We start from the raw sequence: 15,210 nt of genomic DNA, 5'->3' as shown, positions 1-15,210 counted from the left end.
AGCAGCCCCTCATTCTGCTCTCATGCCAGGGTACAGCAAGTCCATCATCCCCTCCTTGTGCCTCCAGGGTTTTCTGAATTCCCATCTCCTGTGCAGCCTCCCTTTTTTACCTTTATCTCAGAAGGAATGAACACTCTTCTGGGTTAGCCTTCCCCAGCTTTCCTCATTTTTATCACCTTTTTGTGACTTTTCCAGTATTTTGCATGCCTTTTCATATCCTGGCTTCACTCTGCCCCTACTGCCTCAGGTAACAGCAAGAACAGATGAGAATTTCCTTAAAGGAAATTATTAAGGGTGTTTTGATTCCCATGTTCAAAAGGTGGTTTTTCCCTTGCTGTCCTGTCTACTGTCCTATATTATGAGCTATATAAAACATAAAAAAGGAGGGACTATAATGAGGACTGCATTCCCTCAAAACAAGAGGATGTCTTTTCCAAACTGTAGTGAGCTAGGGCAGGGCAGACTTTGCAGGATTCCTGCTTTACTACTCTTGTGGATGTAGGAGACTTGCTTTACCCAGGGCTGTCAAACCAACACATTTTCCTACCATTCCTACCATTTAGGATATATCAGTTTTTCTCTTTGGCTGTTTTTGGTTTGGTGGGGATATTTTTGGGGTTTTTGGTTTTTTTTGTTTGGTTGGGGTTTTTTTTTGTTGGTGGTGGTTGGTTGGTTTTTTGTTGTTTTGTTTGCAGGATTTTTTGTTGTTTTGGTTTTTTTGGGTTTTTTTTGGTTGATTGGTTGGTTGATTGGTTTTTTTGGGGGGTTGGTGTGTTTTGTTGTTTTTTTATATCTGTCTATCTATTTGTTTTATGGGGTTTTTGGGGGGTTTTTTTTGAGCGAAAGAGGACTGACCTCTCAACAATTAGGATAACCAAGTCAGATGACCTCGGGGTGTTCTGTGTCTCCACAAACAGCATTTTCTCATGCAGGGTCTGCTGCTGGAGCAGCATGCAGCAGGATGCAGACCTGCAGTGTGCACTGAATGAGTATCACACACGTAGCCTTGCGCTTTGGCTCTCTCCTTCATGTAGCTTATCTGGACTCGAGTGATCTTTATGAGAACCGGTGTCAGAAGAAACAGCTCCCCTTTGCTTGCTTTTCGAGCGAGGTGCACCTTCAGCAGCAGTGGCCTCCAGGCTAATGAAACCAGCTGTCACTCACCTCCAACCAGCAGAGGCTGAGGGGCCCAAATGCAACGTGACTTGAGCTGTGTTTTTTCTCTGTAGGTGGGAACAAGGAGGTACATGGCTCCTGAAGTGTTAGAGGGAGCAATCAACTTCCAACGAGACGCCTTCCTGAGAATAGACATGTATGCAATGGGACTGGTGTTGTGGGAGCTAGTCTCCAGATGCAGAGCAGTTGATGGTAAGAATAAAGATCTTCTCTTCCCTGGGGAGGGCTCTGTTTCAGTATGGTTCAGTGGTCCAAAGAATGGACCTGCCTCCGTTTAAAAAAAAAATAACCAATGACATACTTTTATTAAAAGCAGCTAACCTGTTTTTCGTTTTTTTTACATAAGGTGTTACTCTCTGTAGATAATAACCTTTTTAAGTGCCCAAGTCTCAAAGTGCTTTTTACTATGTTGGTTACCTTGCAAATTTCTGAGAATTCAGAGGGAGAAGGTGGTCCCTACAGGATGGGTGTCCTTTAGACCTGAGCCTGCTCTGTGCTGCTCTCATGGCACTCTGCATTCCTGCCTGTGACCAGGGCATGCCTTGGGCTCCAGAGAAGAGTCACACAGCCAGCTTGGCTGTCACCTCACTTATGCAAGGCAGTGGGGTAGCCTGAATGGAAAGCACCTTAGTGAAATAGCAGGAACACGGGGCTGGAAGGATCTTCCTGGGTCAGCAAGCCCATTTCCCTGCTATCATAAGTCATTAGTTATTGACCTTTGACTTTTGCTGATCAAGCCCTCTCTCAGCAGTGGGCTAGGTTCATTGTTTCATTTACAGCTTTGGAGAATCTCACTTTCTCCTGAAGGATCTAAAATTATGAACTTCATGGTGTCTCCTTTCTCCTTTTTTCTTATACTAAAATTATACTGAAAAGTGGGGCACCTTTTCTGTCCAGTTAGGACACTCGTCCTTTAGTGACCCTTGCCATGTGCAGGACAGGGAAGCAATCATGTCATTGTAGTAGCTCCAAGGCTGCTTCCTCCAACTTTTGTCTTCTTGTATAGATATGGGTGCTCTGAATATCAAGCTCATAAAACAACAGCACCTCACCTAGACTTGAAATGTTTTTGTTAGCATTACAGTAGGACTGAAGAGCTTGATTATAATTAAAATTCCTCCCATAAATATGTGGTAACAGAAGGTCTCTTCTTCAAAAATGTACAGTGTAACCAGGTGAAATGCTGGAGGAGCAGGGAGCTAGGAGCACAGTAGTGTAAAACAGTGGTACACAGATCATTCATGTAAGAATTGCCCTTCTCTGTTGAGGTGCCTCAAATATCCACTTTCATTTTTCCTGTCATGTTTGGGATCTCCTGCCAATTCAGTCACCTGCACACCTGTGTGTGCAGGTGACACACACAGCACCACTGAATCAGAGGGAAGGCTTCCTTTGGGATGACAGGGGGTTACACTGAGCCTCATCTGCACTTCTAGCTCAGAAGTGATGTTGTGTAAACAGCACATTTAGCTTGGAGATCACCAGTACAGCTCTTCTTAGCCTGGGTTCCTCTTGGAGGAAAAGGAAAGTCATAAGTGACCCTGTGCCATCCATTGGAGCAAGTGTTTCAATTTGGTTTAGTGATTGCCATTGACTAGACAAGAATAATGATAAGCTGGTTTAGTGATTTCATTCTTTAGAATACTTAAATATTGTGTTGTTGGTGTCACAATTCATGACCAGATGAAGTGGTCAGCTCTTTTATTTAAGTCTGGAAAGATCCTATTGAAATATCTCTGCTCTGGAAAGAGGTCACTTTTTGCTACTGAGAAACTGTAAGTGATGCTGTGGAGCACTGTGAGAAGCCCATCAGTTAAGCTGGGCTGCTCTTTCTGAGAAAGCATCTATGCATTGCCAAAAGCCAAATGATGTTTCAATAAGCAGAAGTTATTGCTATCATCCAGCATCTGCACTGATACTCATAACAGTTGTCTCATTCCCGTGGCCCTGGGCAGCTCACAGCCATAACTGGTATAACTAAAGCATTCAGAAATCATTTTACACTTCGGAGCTGGTACTTGGGACAAGTGCGTCTGGCTCCAGCGTGTCAGGGCTGACTCAAACCTATGAACAAGCCAGATCACAAAGCAAGAAATTATAAGTGTTGTATATGCTTGACCTTGCTAGTCAGTGCTAAAATGAAATTATGCTCATGCTGAAACCTTTGTCTAGGTTATTGTGTGTTGCATTGTTGTGTTAAAATGTGGGGAGGATGGGTTGATTTGCTCTTTCTATTAAAATAAATGCTGGACTACCTGGCAAACTTTCTCAAGGAAATGATGGGATCCAGAGGTCTGGCTGAGGGTTTGGATTCGTAACTCAATGAGGTGGAAAATGCATGGCCAGACAGGCAGCAGGGACAGAAAAGACCATTGTGCAGGAGGAATGTAAATCACATTTGTCTGCAGTGACAGGTGAACGCCAGGCTTTGTTGCAGTGGGTTGAGGTTCCTCTGGAGCTGCAGCTCACTCATGCGTGGGGAGGCTGTGGCTCTGCAGAGGCCATTTCTACCCTAACCTGATTCTCTGTGCACACCATAGGTCCAGTGGATGAATACATGCTGCCTTTTGAAGAAGAAATAGGTCAGCACCCATCCCTTGAGGACCTGCAAGAAGTGGTGGTTCACAAGAAGATGCGCCCCGTGTTCAAGGATCACTGGCTAAAACATCCCGTACGTCCCTCCTGGTTAACAGTGGAAAATATTTTCCTGTGTGATGGGTTATGCATTCCCAGTGTTAGAGTCAGCTCTGGGGAATGAGGGGTTGCTCAATACCTTTGTGCTCCCTTTTCTGTTTATCTCTTGTATTTAGAGACTAAGCAAGCTGAATAATTAGCTAGTGCTGAATGTGGAGCATGTGGTGCTTTAGTAGGACTCCCTTAATATGGTGAAAGAATGGAAAATAAAGTCCTTTCATTAAGAAAAAGAAAATGATCCATACTGTTGGAGACACACTCCTCACAAGCGAGATACCATGCAAGACTTGGAGCAGTTTATGGAGAAAAAATTAATTAGATGTGAAAGCAAGCAGACAATGAAGCAAAATGCAGCGTGAGTTTCCCAGAAGTAGTTAATTTCAGGCTCACGTTTTTAATAAAAGAGCTGATTTTTCTTAGATCAGGAAGGTGAGAGATGATGGTATCTCACTGGGCTTCAGTAAGAAGTCAAATACCTCTATTTTGACCAAACTGCTACAGATTTGGTTAGACTCAGGTGTACTAGCTCACTTCCCATAAATTAGGGAGAGCTATGGACTGCAGTAAAAGATGAGTGTTCCACTTCCAGTGAGGGTTCAAATAAGAGCTGCGTTCTTCAAGCGCTGATGAATTCAGTTATTTTGGGGATATCGAGAGAAGTGATTGCAAACAAAGCAAATGGTTTCATAGTAACTGGTACAGTGCCAGCTCTCACAGTTTTATCATGGGAATCATAATACTTGTTGTCTTTTAAAGCTCTAACTGCTGAATCTTGGGATTTATTTTGATATTAAAAAAAGCACTTTTGGGGCTGGATGCAGCCCAGCCTTAGAAAGCAGATGCTTAAAAAACCCATGAAAACACATATTTTAAGTAGTTCTTAAAGCTTATGTGATGGTAATTGGCATACTGTGGAAAAAGTACTTGTAGGGTTTCTTTAGAGCATTGGCTGTGTTCAGTGGACCTCCCCACCCTCTGCCAAGGTGGTGTCCATGACGCCTTAAAGATCTAGAAATAAAACAACACATTTTTGAGACAATATTAGTATAGGAGGTGATATAAAAACTGGTCTTTAATTGGAGGCTGCCAGGGGCAGATATGGAAAAATACCCACTCCACACAGGGCGAATAGTTTTATAAGTTTAGCAAATCAGCAAAATTGACAAGGATCCCCAATTAGAAACACAGGTGATGAGGTAATTCCCCCGCTTGGTTCAACCTCTTCTGGAGCCTCCCATTGGTACCAGTGTACTTTGTTTATGAGAAAGTGTCTTGGGAGGGTAGCTGATCCTTGGTTCCCAGGAGAAAGCAAGATAGGGCAGAAGCCTTTGGAATGTGTTTTATCCTTCTGCCTATCAGGGTGGGAAAAGTACTGGAGCTAGCCAGGAACTATAACTACACAACAACAGCCTACAGAGCTACGAATATATATGAAGGAAATATAAAAGCAGAAGTCATTTTGGTGTCACCCAGAGCAGGTGACATTGCTGAAGGTGCTTTCTCCCCGTTGCTGTCTGCAGGGCCTGGCGCAGCTCTGCGTGACCATCGAAGAGTGCTGGGACCACGACGCGGAGGCGCGGCTCTCGGCGGGCTGCGTCGAGGAGCGCATCGCGCAGATCCGCAAATCCGTCAACGGCACTACCTCGGACTGCCTCGTCTCCATCGTGACGTCTGTCACCAACGTGGACTTGCCACCCAAAGAGTCTAGTATCTGAGTCCTGGGTCCTGGTTCACTTTTGTCTTTCCAGACTCAGCGGATTTAAAAAAACAAACAAACAAAAAAAAAACGACAAGAAAAAAGTTTTAAAAAAAAACCATACAAAAAAAACAAAATCACAAAAATTCAACAAACCCATGAATGCAGCTGCTATTTTATCTTGACTTTTTATTATTATTGTTATTATTATTATTATTATTTTTTTGGATTGGATCAATTTTACCAGCACATTGCTCTACTGTATTAAAAAAATGGACATTTCAGCAAGCATTCAGGTGCCGACTAATGAATGCAGAAAAGGTGCAGGTACCTCAGAACCTCAACAAACTCACTTCAGTTGTTTTTATTTTATTCAGTTTTCTGGGTTTCTCTTTATCACTCTGTCTTCTGAGCGGAGCATCTGTGACATAAGCTTCTGTGACATACAGGAAAACCACCTACCACCTTCAAAAACGCAATGCTGCAAACTGTGGAGGAAACTTAAGACTGTTATATAAAGAATACACCTTCCTCAAAAGCATTTTTTCCCCATTTTGGTTTTGGGTTCAGTTTCTTTTTTTATTATTTTTTTTATTTTTTTGGAAGTGAGCTTCAGAAAAAAACAGCAGATGTGTCTTTTACGGATCTAACGGGTGTCATTGTAACATGGAAAAAAAAAAAAGTAACTGGGCAGAGAATGTTAATTCTTGATGGTAGAATTGAAGGGGTGAGCGTAGAATAGGGGTGGGGAGAGTGACGTTGGACTTGGCAGCATTCGGGGAAACATCATTTGCTATGGAGCTACTTCTCAGGTAACCATTAGAGGAGGGGAAGGACATTTCTGGGCAGAGTATTTACGGCTGCAGAGTATGGAGAAAGCAGAGTTAAAGAGGCAGTGGTTGGAAGAAAGGCACTTGTTTCTTCCTCCAGAGTCTGGGTTTGGGCGGGAAAAGAACAAAGCAGGACTATAACTTTTATTTTTCAATTCCAGGTGGTATTAGGAAAATGCTTTTAAGCAATGTCATCAGGACAGGTGGGGAAGTGTGATTTCAGAAGCACTTTGGTAAAATACTGAAAGATGGGAAAATTTGTGCATCTTGTTTCAAGTGTGAGTCAGTCGAGGAAATTTGGCCTTGGGTTGATTATCTGTCGATTATATCACCAAACGAACGGTGCAGATGGTGGAAAGAGGAAAAGGGTGAAAAGTGGGTATATATTTTTTCTTCTTTATTAATTTGAGGTTGGGAGAGTGAAAACACCTGAATGGTGGCAGCTGGCTCCTGTAGCATCCGAGAAGCCTGAGAGCTGCCTGGCTGCAGGGAGCTGAGGCAGCTCAGCAGCAGCAGTGATTCCCACAGCACCTCTCCCACTGGTTTCTTTGACCCTGCTTTCTCCTTACTCTGTGATGAAACTCTTTTGTCTTAAAATGGTGCATATTCTAAAATACCGTTACTCTTATTATGCCATAAACTTGCTCTAGTCAGTGAATGTTCCTAATGCTGCTGATTCAACATTGAAATATTTTTTTAATTTGCAAAACATGCAATGTTTAAAAAAAAAAACTTAAAAAAAAAAAAGCAAACACAAAACATACACACACACGTTACGTGGCTTCCGAGGTTTAAACTGAAAAAAAATTAAAAACTTCACGACCACAGACCACCTCAAACCAGAAATACCTCAGAATTTTCTACTTGTATGAGTTTTATTATATATTTTGTTAGTTGTGTTGTCTTGTAGTAAGTATATTTTAATGTAAGTTGGCTTTTATGACAAGGGAGTTTTAAAAAAAGAAAAAAAAGAAAAAAAGTTCCAAAATCTTTTAGGAAGTGCTACCATTTTTTTGTTGTTTTGTTTAATAAAGCACCATTGTAAATAACTGTATACAGTTGTAGAATAACTGCCTATATAAGGTACCTGGGCATTATTCACTCTTATTTGTGAAGGCTGTTTCCATTCTGTATTTTTTTTTTGGTCTGTTTTAGTGAAAGGACAGTACATCTTTTTTTTCTTTTTCTTTTTCTTTCCTTTTTTTAAATTTTTTTTTTCTTTTTCTTACTTTGAATATAACATGAATTCTGTGTCTTGCTAGACTGACAAAGTAATGTCCATTGGATGGCCAGATCTTCTAAATTTTTCTTTGTGTTAAGCCAAAATGCAGTCCTAAACTAATCACCCTGTAATGGAAATGTAAAAAGTCTGTATTATATAAATGAATTGGACTTCTCTACACTGCCAAATTATCAGCGTGCAACCTTGCACAGATATAATTTATTAAGCAAATGAAACCGCTAATTGGAGAAAATATTAAAAAAAAAATTGAAATATATTTCTTGAAAAGTATAGCTTTAAAACCTAGAGGTCACAAATGAGGACATGGTCCTTTATCTTGAAGAGACATTAAGAGAATTGCCTTAATTTGTCTATCTGAATAAAGTCTTAACCTATTCTTTCAAGTTACTGAATGTATATTGCATATTAGTATGTACACACATGTAACTGTGTTTCCGTGTGTAGGTTTGAAAGTTTCTGTTTCTTGATGTGCTTCTGTTGAGAAAACCTTGACAAAACCAGACAGAACGATACCATTTTGACCCAGCCAATGTCCCCGGTGGCCATTGGCACCTTTGGGCCTGATGCTGCAACATACCTATGCTTAGCATTGAGGGTGTAGGTAGCTCTTCTGGTGTCATGACATTAGGCACTCACTTAATGTTAAGTGTGGTTGTAAATGTTTGCAGGATCAGTATTTTTCATGTTTAATACATTTCTGCACTGAGATTTATATGAAAATGTGACTATGTTTTAGAAGTGAAGTGATGTAAGCGTTGGGGTGGAGCGTAGAGCAGTTGAGTGAATACTTGTTTCGAGGTGGGCTTGCTCCCTTTTCCCCGGGAATGGGAGCCAGTTCCTATTGCTGCAGAAAGAAAAAAGCTGTACTGTCTTTTAACTGTTAATATCTGTTTGCTCTTCTGGATTTTTTCCTTCAGCATTACGTATTATAGCTAAAACAGGCTTATTACAGCAGTTGCTTTTTTATCCTGATTTCTTTAAGAAGCTTTAAAGTATTTATTGAAAGTGCCATATGATTTTAATAGCCTATTAAACAGTGTCTGAAATCTTCTCTTTTGAGAAAGCATAACACAAATTCTCACATGTAGCTTTTCTTACTGCGGGGAACTGCACGACCGTACAAACCTTGACCGAATGTTGATTGTAAAGTGTTACATCTTCCTGGTGTAATGGTTCCTTATAGATCATCTTGTCAACAGGATTCAGAAACTGATTTGAAAAAGAATTTCCAAATTGGGTGTGTGCTGGGTAACAAGTTTTATATGTATATAGGTACGTGTGTCTTGCTATTGCAGCAGAGAAGGAAATCCTGAACGTTTAATTTGTACCAATTTGGCTAAAGCTGTTTTCTAAACTGGCACTTATTTATTTTATGAACAAAGACAAGCTCTGATTAACTTGTTGGTCTTTCAAGAGTTGATCAGTCAAGCAAGTAGTTCCCTCACCTCTAATCCGTTTGAACTCTCATTGACAACATGATTTTGGTTCTGTTTGGTACTGTAGAGGCTTTTTCCAAGTCAGGAATTGGGCACATCCATAGGTGTAGCTGTCATAAGCAACTGCAGCTCTTTTCCTCTAAACACTCCCCTGAATATGATGGTGACAACACCTCTTATGATGCTTCCCAAGCACTAAATTCCACCTCCCATTCAGACTTAGAGAAAGCAGCTCTTCAAAAATTTGGCTGCAGAATTTTATTGGTGATCTCCCTCTCTCGTATGGAAGTTCTCAGGTGAACATTAGCATTGAATATCCTGAGGAAAAATTCTCCTTGACTTTAAGAGCCAGGATTCCCCATCTCTCTGGTGTAACTCCCTTTTACGAATTTATTGCACTGGCTGGGCTGGTTTCCTAGGTGGAGAAACTTTGAGTTCACATTTTTAAACTGGAAATACCACAGGAACTAAAACTGGGGAGTTTTTTTAAGATGGTAGAGTGGTGACTTGCTGATGAAATTGCATTAGTACAGCAAGGCTGGAAATTGTATGTGGCTTATATTAAAATATACCTGCATATTATAAGAGATGGTTATAAACCAGCCTAATCATCAGTTAAGTAGTACCAGGCCTATTCATTATGATTAAGGATTTTAGATGGTCCTGATGATTAAGAAATCTCTAAGACAAAAGAAGCCCACTTTTTATTCTGCCTCGTTCTTCAGGTGAAATTCTCTTACAGAATATCCAGTGCTACACAGTTACACCTATGGAAGTGCCGAGGTCTTTGTTTTGAAGAGAAGGTCTGTGAGTGCCCCCCAGTAATTCCCATGCATTTTCCTTGGGTCTCCTAACTCCCTGCTGTTCCCACTTGAAGGCAGTGGTTTCAGTGGAAGCAGATATTTCCAGGCTGGCTGGGTCAGGCCTGGCCATTAGGAATCCTGATCCCCCTTAACATCGTAGCAGTGAAACCGGAGAACACACGTTTTATTCCTCTTGTGCTACTTTCTAGGCAGACTGTCAGAGCTTGCCCTGTTTTGCAGGGAGAAGGTCTGGTTTCATTTAGTCTGGAAGGAACTTGTACTGCAGAGGAAGGTGCTGGGTGATAAGGTGTGACAGTGCTGTTTTTGCAGTCCTCTTCAAGCCACACTCCACTTGGGAAGTTGCTAAGCAGGAAGTGTCCCGCAAACTTTTATCACTTTTACATACAGGATATTGTTTGGTAACATTGTAAATAAAATAGACTATATAATAGAGGAAAATAAGGACATTTTGACTTTTTTACTTTTGGAAAAATATATATATATTTTAGTTACATATACAAACAAAAATTCTACATTGTGTGAGAATTCTTTTATACCACAGATTATTTTTGTAATGTCTAATATGTTTCTGCAGGGAAAAGGGAGAAAGGTCTGTGTATGCACAGCAAATAAATAAAGAAATATATATATAATGTTTAAATTAAGTGTGCACTACATCAAAGTCTAGAGGATAGAACAAGTGTAGCCTGAAAACAGTTTGAGGAGCAAGTTTGGATGTACTTGGACATGCTTTGAGGATGGCACTGAGTAGATGTTTAGGTTATCTTGCATGTCACATCCCTTCTGCTAAAGATGCTTATTGCTTTTCTACGGCCATCTTCAGTTAACTCGGGAAGAGTTTTTTCATGTGTTCATGCGAGTATCCATGTGTGGGCAGTGTGTCTTTTGGCATATGCTGTGGTGCTGCAGTGAGTTGTGAAGTCAGGGTGTAAAGAATTTACTGAGGCCAAATAGCCGGGCTGATCTCGCTCGCTGCTGTATCCGTTCACAGCAGCTGTGTCTGCTGCATTGACAATATGATCTGTAAGGAGCTGTTACCAGTGGAGTCCTGATAAAACCAGTTCCTAGAAATTCCTTCTCTCTGAAGTGACACAACTAATCTTGCTTCACCAGAACACACAGATACGTGCTCTGTATTCCCAAAATCAGATTTAACAGTCTGCATCAGAGGCACTAAAAAAAAGGAGCACTGTCATGTCCAAAGTCTTACTAAGCGAAAGAGCTTTCCAAATCTGAGTAACCAATCCAAGGTATTCTAAAAGTATTAAAGGAAAAAAAAAAAAAATGTGTGGGGAGTTTCACCTAATTTTCCATTGGACTTAAAATTCACTCCAGTCTTTTTAGTCCTCTCAACCATGATAGCACAGTGTCAGTGGGTGAGAGGTACTGAAGAAAGCTTTAAACCAAACGGCACATGCACTGCCTTGGAGCTGGTTTGACAGTGTGCCTTCTGCAATTAGTGCTCACTAGTTCAAGCAGGCTCCTGCAATTGCCCAGTCCCTCAGCTGTGTTCTGGTGAAGTATTGGCCCTGTGGAAACCAGTGAGAGATTTTCCATCCAATCCTGTGTGACCACGAGTGTGTGTGTGTTCCTGGAACATGTTCTAAGCACACCTGGTCTCTTACTTACATGAGACTTCCCTTTTCATGACTCGTTTCTAGGGTGATGCTCAGTTCCCTGACTGAAGTAGTAGCCTATGGAATAAGCAGTAATGCTTTTTGTCAGGACACTTCCACAGAAAGAGGTCATACTTGTGTTATGTCCATCCAGCTGTTCTGAAATGTAATGCTATTCTGTTGTGCCTTTATTTTTCCATGCAAAAGCAACTGCTGTAAGCTTTCTTTTTGTTTTTTTTTTTTTTTTTATTTCTGTCTGAAAAAAACACTTTTCATTGCCCAGCTGTTATTTCTGGATGCAGTCTGTGATCCAGGTATTTCAAGAACCAATTACCTCAAACCTCATGTTAAACAGTGTTGCTATCTGGATTCTCCTTGATACTACAATATTGTAACATACACAAACAAACAGGAACCTTGCTCTATATTGGTGTTTATATATATGTATCATATACATATATACATGTATATATATGATATATATATGTAAATGAAAAGTGATCCCCAAGGACTGAAGGAAAAAAGCAAAACTTATTTTGTATTCCAACATTGAAACCAAAAGGGCTTTTCTGAAGCTCTATAATGGCATTGTGCTGGATATCCAGAAAGAAAAAGTGTTTTCTGAAAAGTGCTTCCTTTGTTAGCCTTTTATTTCAGTATTTAAATGGGGCAGATGATGTGAATAAAACACTGCTTCTGCATTTTTGGCCCATTTTGAAGCAGAAGCCTCTTAATCTTTCCAGTCGTTAAAAACCCCAAAACTCAGTTTATAACATTCCAATAAGGTTGGTATTGCAAAACTAAAACATGTTCTAGGAAAATTTCATGGCTTCTGTTTTTGTGACAAGGAAGGCCATACTTCATTCAATTTTCCAGTGTTTTGAGGAACTGAAGTTTAACCAGTAACCATCCTAGTGAATTAAAATCCTAATTCAGTAGTCACTGGCATCTCTGCATTGCCACCTCTGTAAAAACACCAAAATAAACCACAAAAAACAATTGAAACCAAAAATCTGGCCATGACAGAGGAGGAGATTGGAGCATCTCATAGGCTTGGAAAGTGGACTTAGCACCAGAGCAACTTTGTGGATAACAAAAAATATGTTGGCAAGACCTAGAACCTGTCTGGCCCTTTCTTTTTTCCAAATATCTACTCCCAAGAATCAGCTCATAAAATCAGACCTTCAACTACAGCAACTTCTTAACGGTACTTTGCTGAAGAGAATTCTGTTCAGGCTATATTTTTTTGGGGAAAAAATATAAGTTAGACCATTTTTTAAATCACCATTTTATTGTATGTGATCCCCTCCCAAATGTCTGTTTTTTAAAAAAATATATCCATGTAGTTGATACAACATTAGTCTGTACCCTACTTGGACAGCATAGTAGCTTTTCCTGTCCAAATACTAATGAATTTACTATTACTAGTAATTCACTTAATTACTGGTAATGAATGGATAGTAATTAATTTACTGTTTCTAAAGGAAGAGTACAAGATATTTCCCTTTGCCCATATTTTTCTTGGCTGCCTAATGTTTCTATGGCTATTGATGGTTGATGATTATTATCTTTGGTAAATCAAAGTACTAAAATCTCCCAGGAGGAGGTGTTTTGCAATGCTGCTGGCCTTCCAATGGAATAACTATGATGCAAAAATCAATCTATTAGTGGGTGAGGATTGAAGGAGGTGGTTACTGCAAACTAAGCAACATTTTTGGCCTCAATTATATGCCATAAGCCCGCACAATGCCATTCTCAATCTGTTCAAACTATCTGCTTATGAATTCTGCATGATCCTCATGATAGAGTTGAAAGCCTGATCTTTCACCTGTTAATATTTTCACATTCGTCCTTAAGTTTGACAAATTTTGTACTGTAAAGTTGACTTAAGTACAGTTCGATGTCAATTCTTGTGGAAAGAGCTTTCTGCATGTAACATTAGATGCATACAGTTAAACAACACAGCATAGTACAAAAACTCACAAGAAAATGTTTTGACACCAGCAGGAAGAAATCTCACCCTAACCATTTGTCATTTTAAAACCATCTTATTGTAAGTTTTACCAGCTACTTCTAAATTTGTGCTTTATTTAAAGAAATAAAATAAAAATCCTAAGACTTGTCTAGCGTAGTGAAATATGTGTATATCAGTTTTAGGATAAATAGCTAAGTCTTATTACGCTGTGTTACTTAACTTGTATATATAGAATATACATAAGAGTTTGCAGTAACCTGTTTCTCCAGGATTTCCAGTTGGAATGGATTTAAACTCAAACTATGAGATTAAATGATTTAGAAGATTGCAGAATAAACTGAGTGTAAATTACAGGAAGCTCTATCAGATGGTGAAATAATTTTTAAAGAGTCTCTTGGTCCTTGGCTCAAATTCACTAAGTACTGTTTGTATACCAAGATATGTGAAATGTAAATGTTGTAGGTTATATTTCACTCTTGTAGCTATAAAAATGTAGAACAGAGATAGCTTGTACTACTGAGTTAACAAAAGTTATTCTAAAGTATCCTGTTAAAGAAAAAAGTATACAGAGAGTTAAGCTCGTTGCTGTAACCCCTTTTGGATTGAAGTGTGCTGATTTTTTTATATATGTACATTTTATATATATACATTCTGCAGAAGTATACATATATAAAATGTATGTATAAAATGGCCTAATGCAGACATCCATTGTATTGCAGTTATGAAATGAAGACATTTTGGAAAGAACATTGTATCATAGTTCATGAATTTGCAGTGGATCTTTGTTCCTTTTTACTGTGGTATTTTAGAAATGAGTCTCAAGTTTGAAATTAGATCTGCCAAGTTGGAGTTTTGCTGCTTCAGCTTTGCACTGGGTGTCCGAATAAACCAGTATGAATGTAGTATTTGCCCTGTGTGAAGCAGCTACACCCCAACAAATAGGAGGAAAAAACCTAGAAAGAACTATTTCAAGTTTATCTTTTTGTATATGAAAATAAACAGTAAATTACAAATAACTGTTTCCCTCGTTCGTGTGACATTAAAACTCATTGTTATTTTATTGTCTTTGGCATCTAACAGGAGGATTTCCTTCTTCTTAGATGAATGTTTTTGGTGTTTCAATGGCATTTCTGCTATACAAAATCCCTAAAAAGTCCCTCCAGAGGCATAGCTGAGGCCTGCCTCTACTACCCATCCCTCACAACCACCTCCAGAGAGAAGAGGGAATTAGCTCAAATTCACAAAATCATAGAATGGTTGGAGCTGGAAGAGATTTTAAAGATCATCCATTTCCAGCTCCCCCGCCAAGGGACACCTTCCACTATCCCAGGTTACTCCAAGCCCCATCCAACCTGGCCTTGAACACCTCCAGAGACGGGACATCCACAACACCCCGGGGCAACCTGTGTCCTTTCATTATTGTTATTTTTTTTATTATTTAGCTGCTTATTATTTAACTGCCCTTTTGAGTGTGTTGCCTCTTGTAACGCTGCTTATCACTCCTAGCAAAGAACCATTCACACAGGGCAATATGTGCATGTTAAGCTGTATCAATACAGTCCAGCAACGTAGCTGCAACTGCCAGAAGCCAAAGGTGCGGGAACTTGACCAGGAAAAAGATTTAAAAAAAAAAAAAGAGGAAAAAAAAAGCCTGAGTTCCCCATACTCATAGCACCACACTGAGGTCTATAAACCTCACATGAGGTATGAAGATGCCCTC

At 39.8% G+C, this 15,210-nt stretch overlaps 1 protein-coding gene across 2 annotated transcripts in view; it reads left to right on the top strand.

Moving 5' to 3' along the window:
* ACVR2B (activin A receptor type 2B) overlaps positions 1-14,506 on the top strand; it is a 67,688-nt gene extending 53,182 nt beyond the window's left edge. For both annotated transcript variants that reach the window (XM_069006339.1, XM_069006340.1), the window contains exons 9-11: positions 1,230-1,368; positions 3,717-3,847; positions 5,391-14,506. In XM_069006339.1, the coding sequence (XP_068862440.1) occupies positions 1,230-1,368; positions 3,717-3,847; positions 5,391-5,585 (465 nt within the window). In that variant the 3' untranslated portion in view covers positions 5,586-14,506. The remainder of the gene's footprint in view (positions 1-1,229; positions 1,369-3,716; positions 3,848-5,390) is intronic.
* The last annotated feature ends 704 nt before the right edge of the window (positions 14,507-15,210 follow it).

This window comes from Aphelocoma coerulescens, chromosome 2, assembly GCF_041296385.1.
Source record: "Aphelocoma coerulescens isolate FSJ_1873_10779 chromosome 2, UR_Acoe_1.0, whole genome shotgun sequence".
Taxonomy (NCBI): Eukaryota; Metazoa; Chordata; class Aves; order Passeriformes; family Corvidae; genus Aphelocoma; species Aphelocoma coerulescens.
The sequence above is the reverse complement of the archived record's forward strand: the minus strand, read 5'-3'. Positions and strand labels throughout refer to the sequence as shown.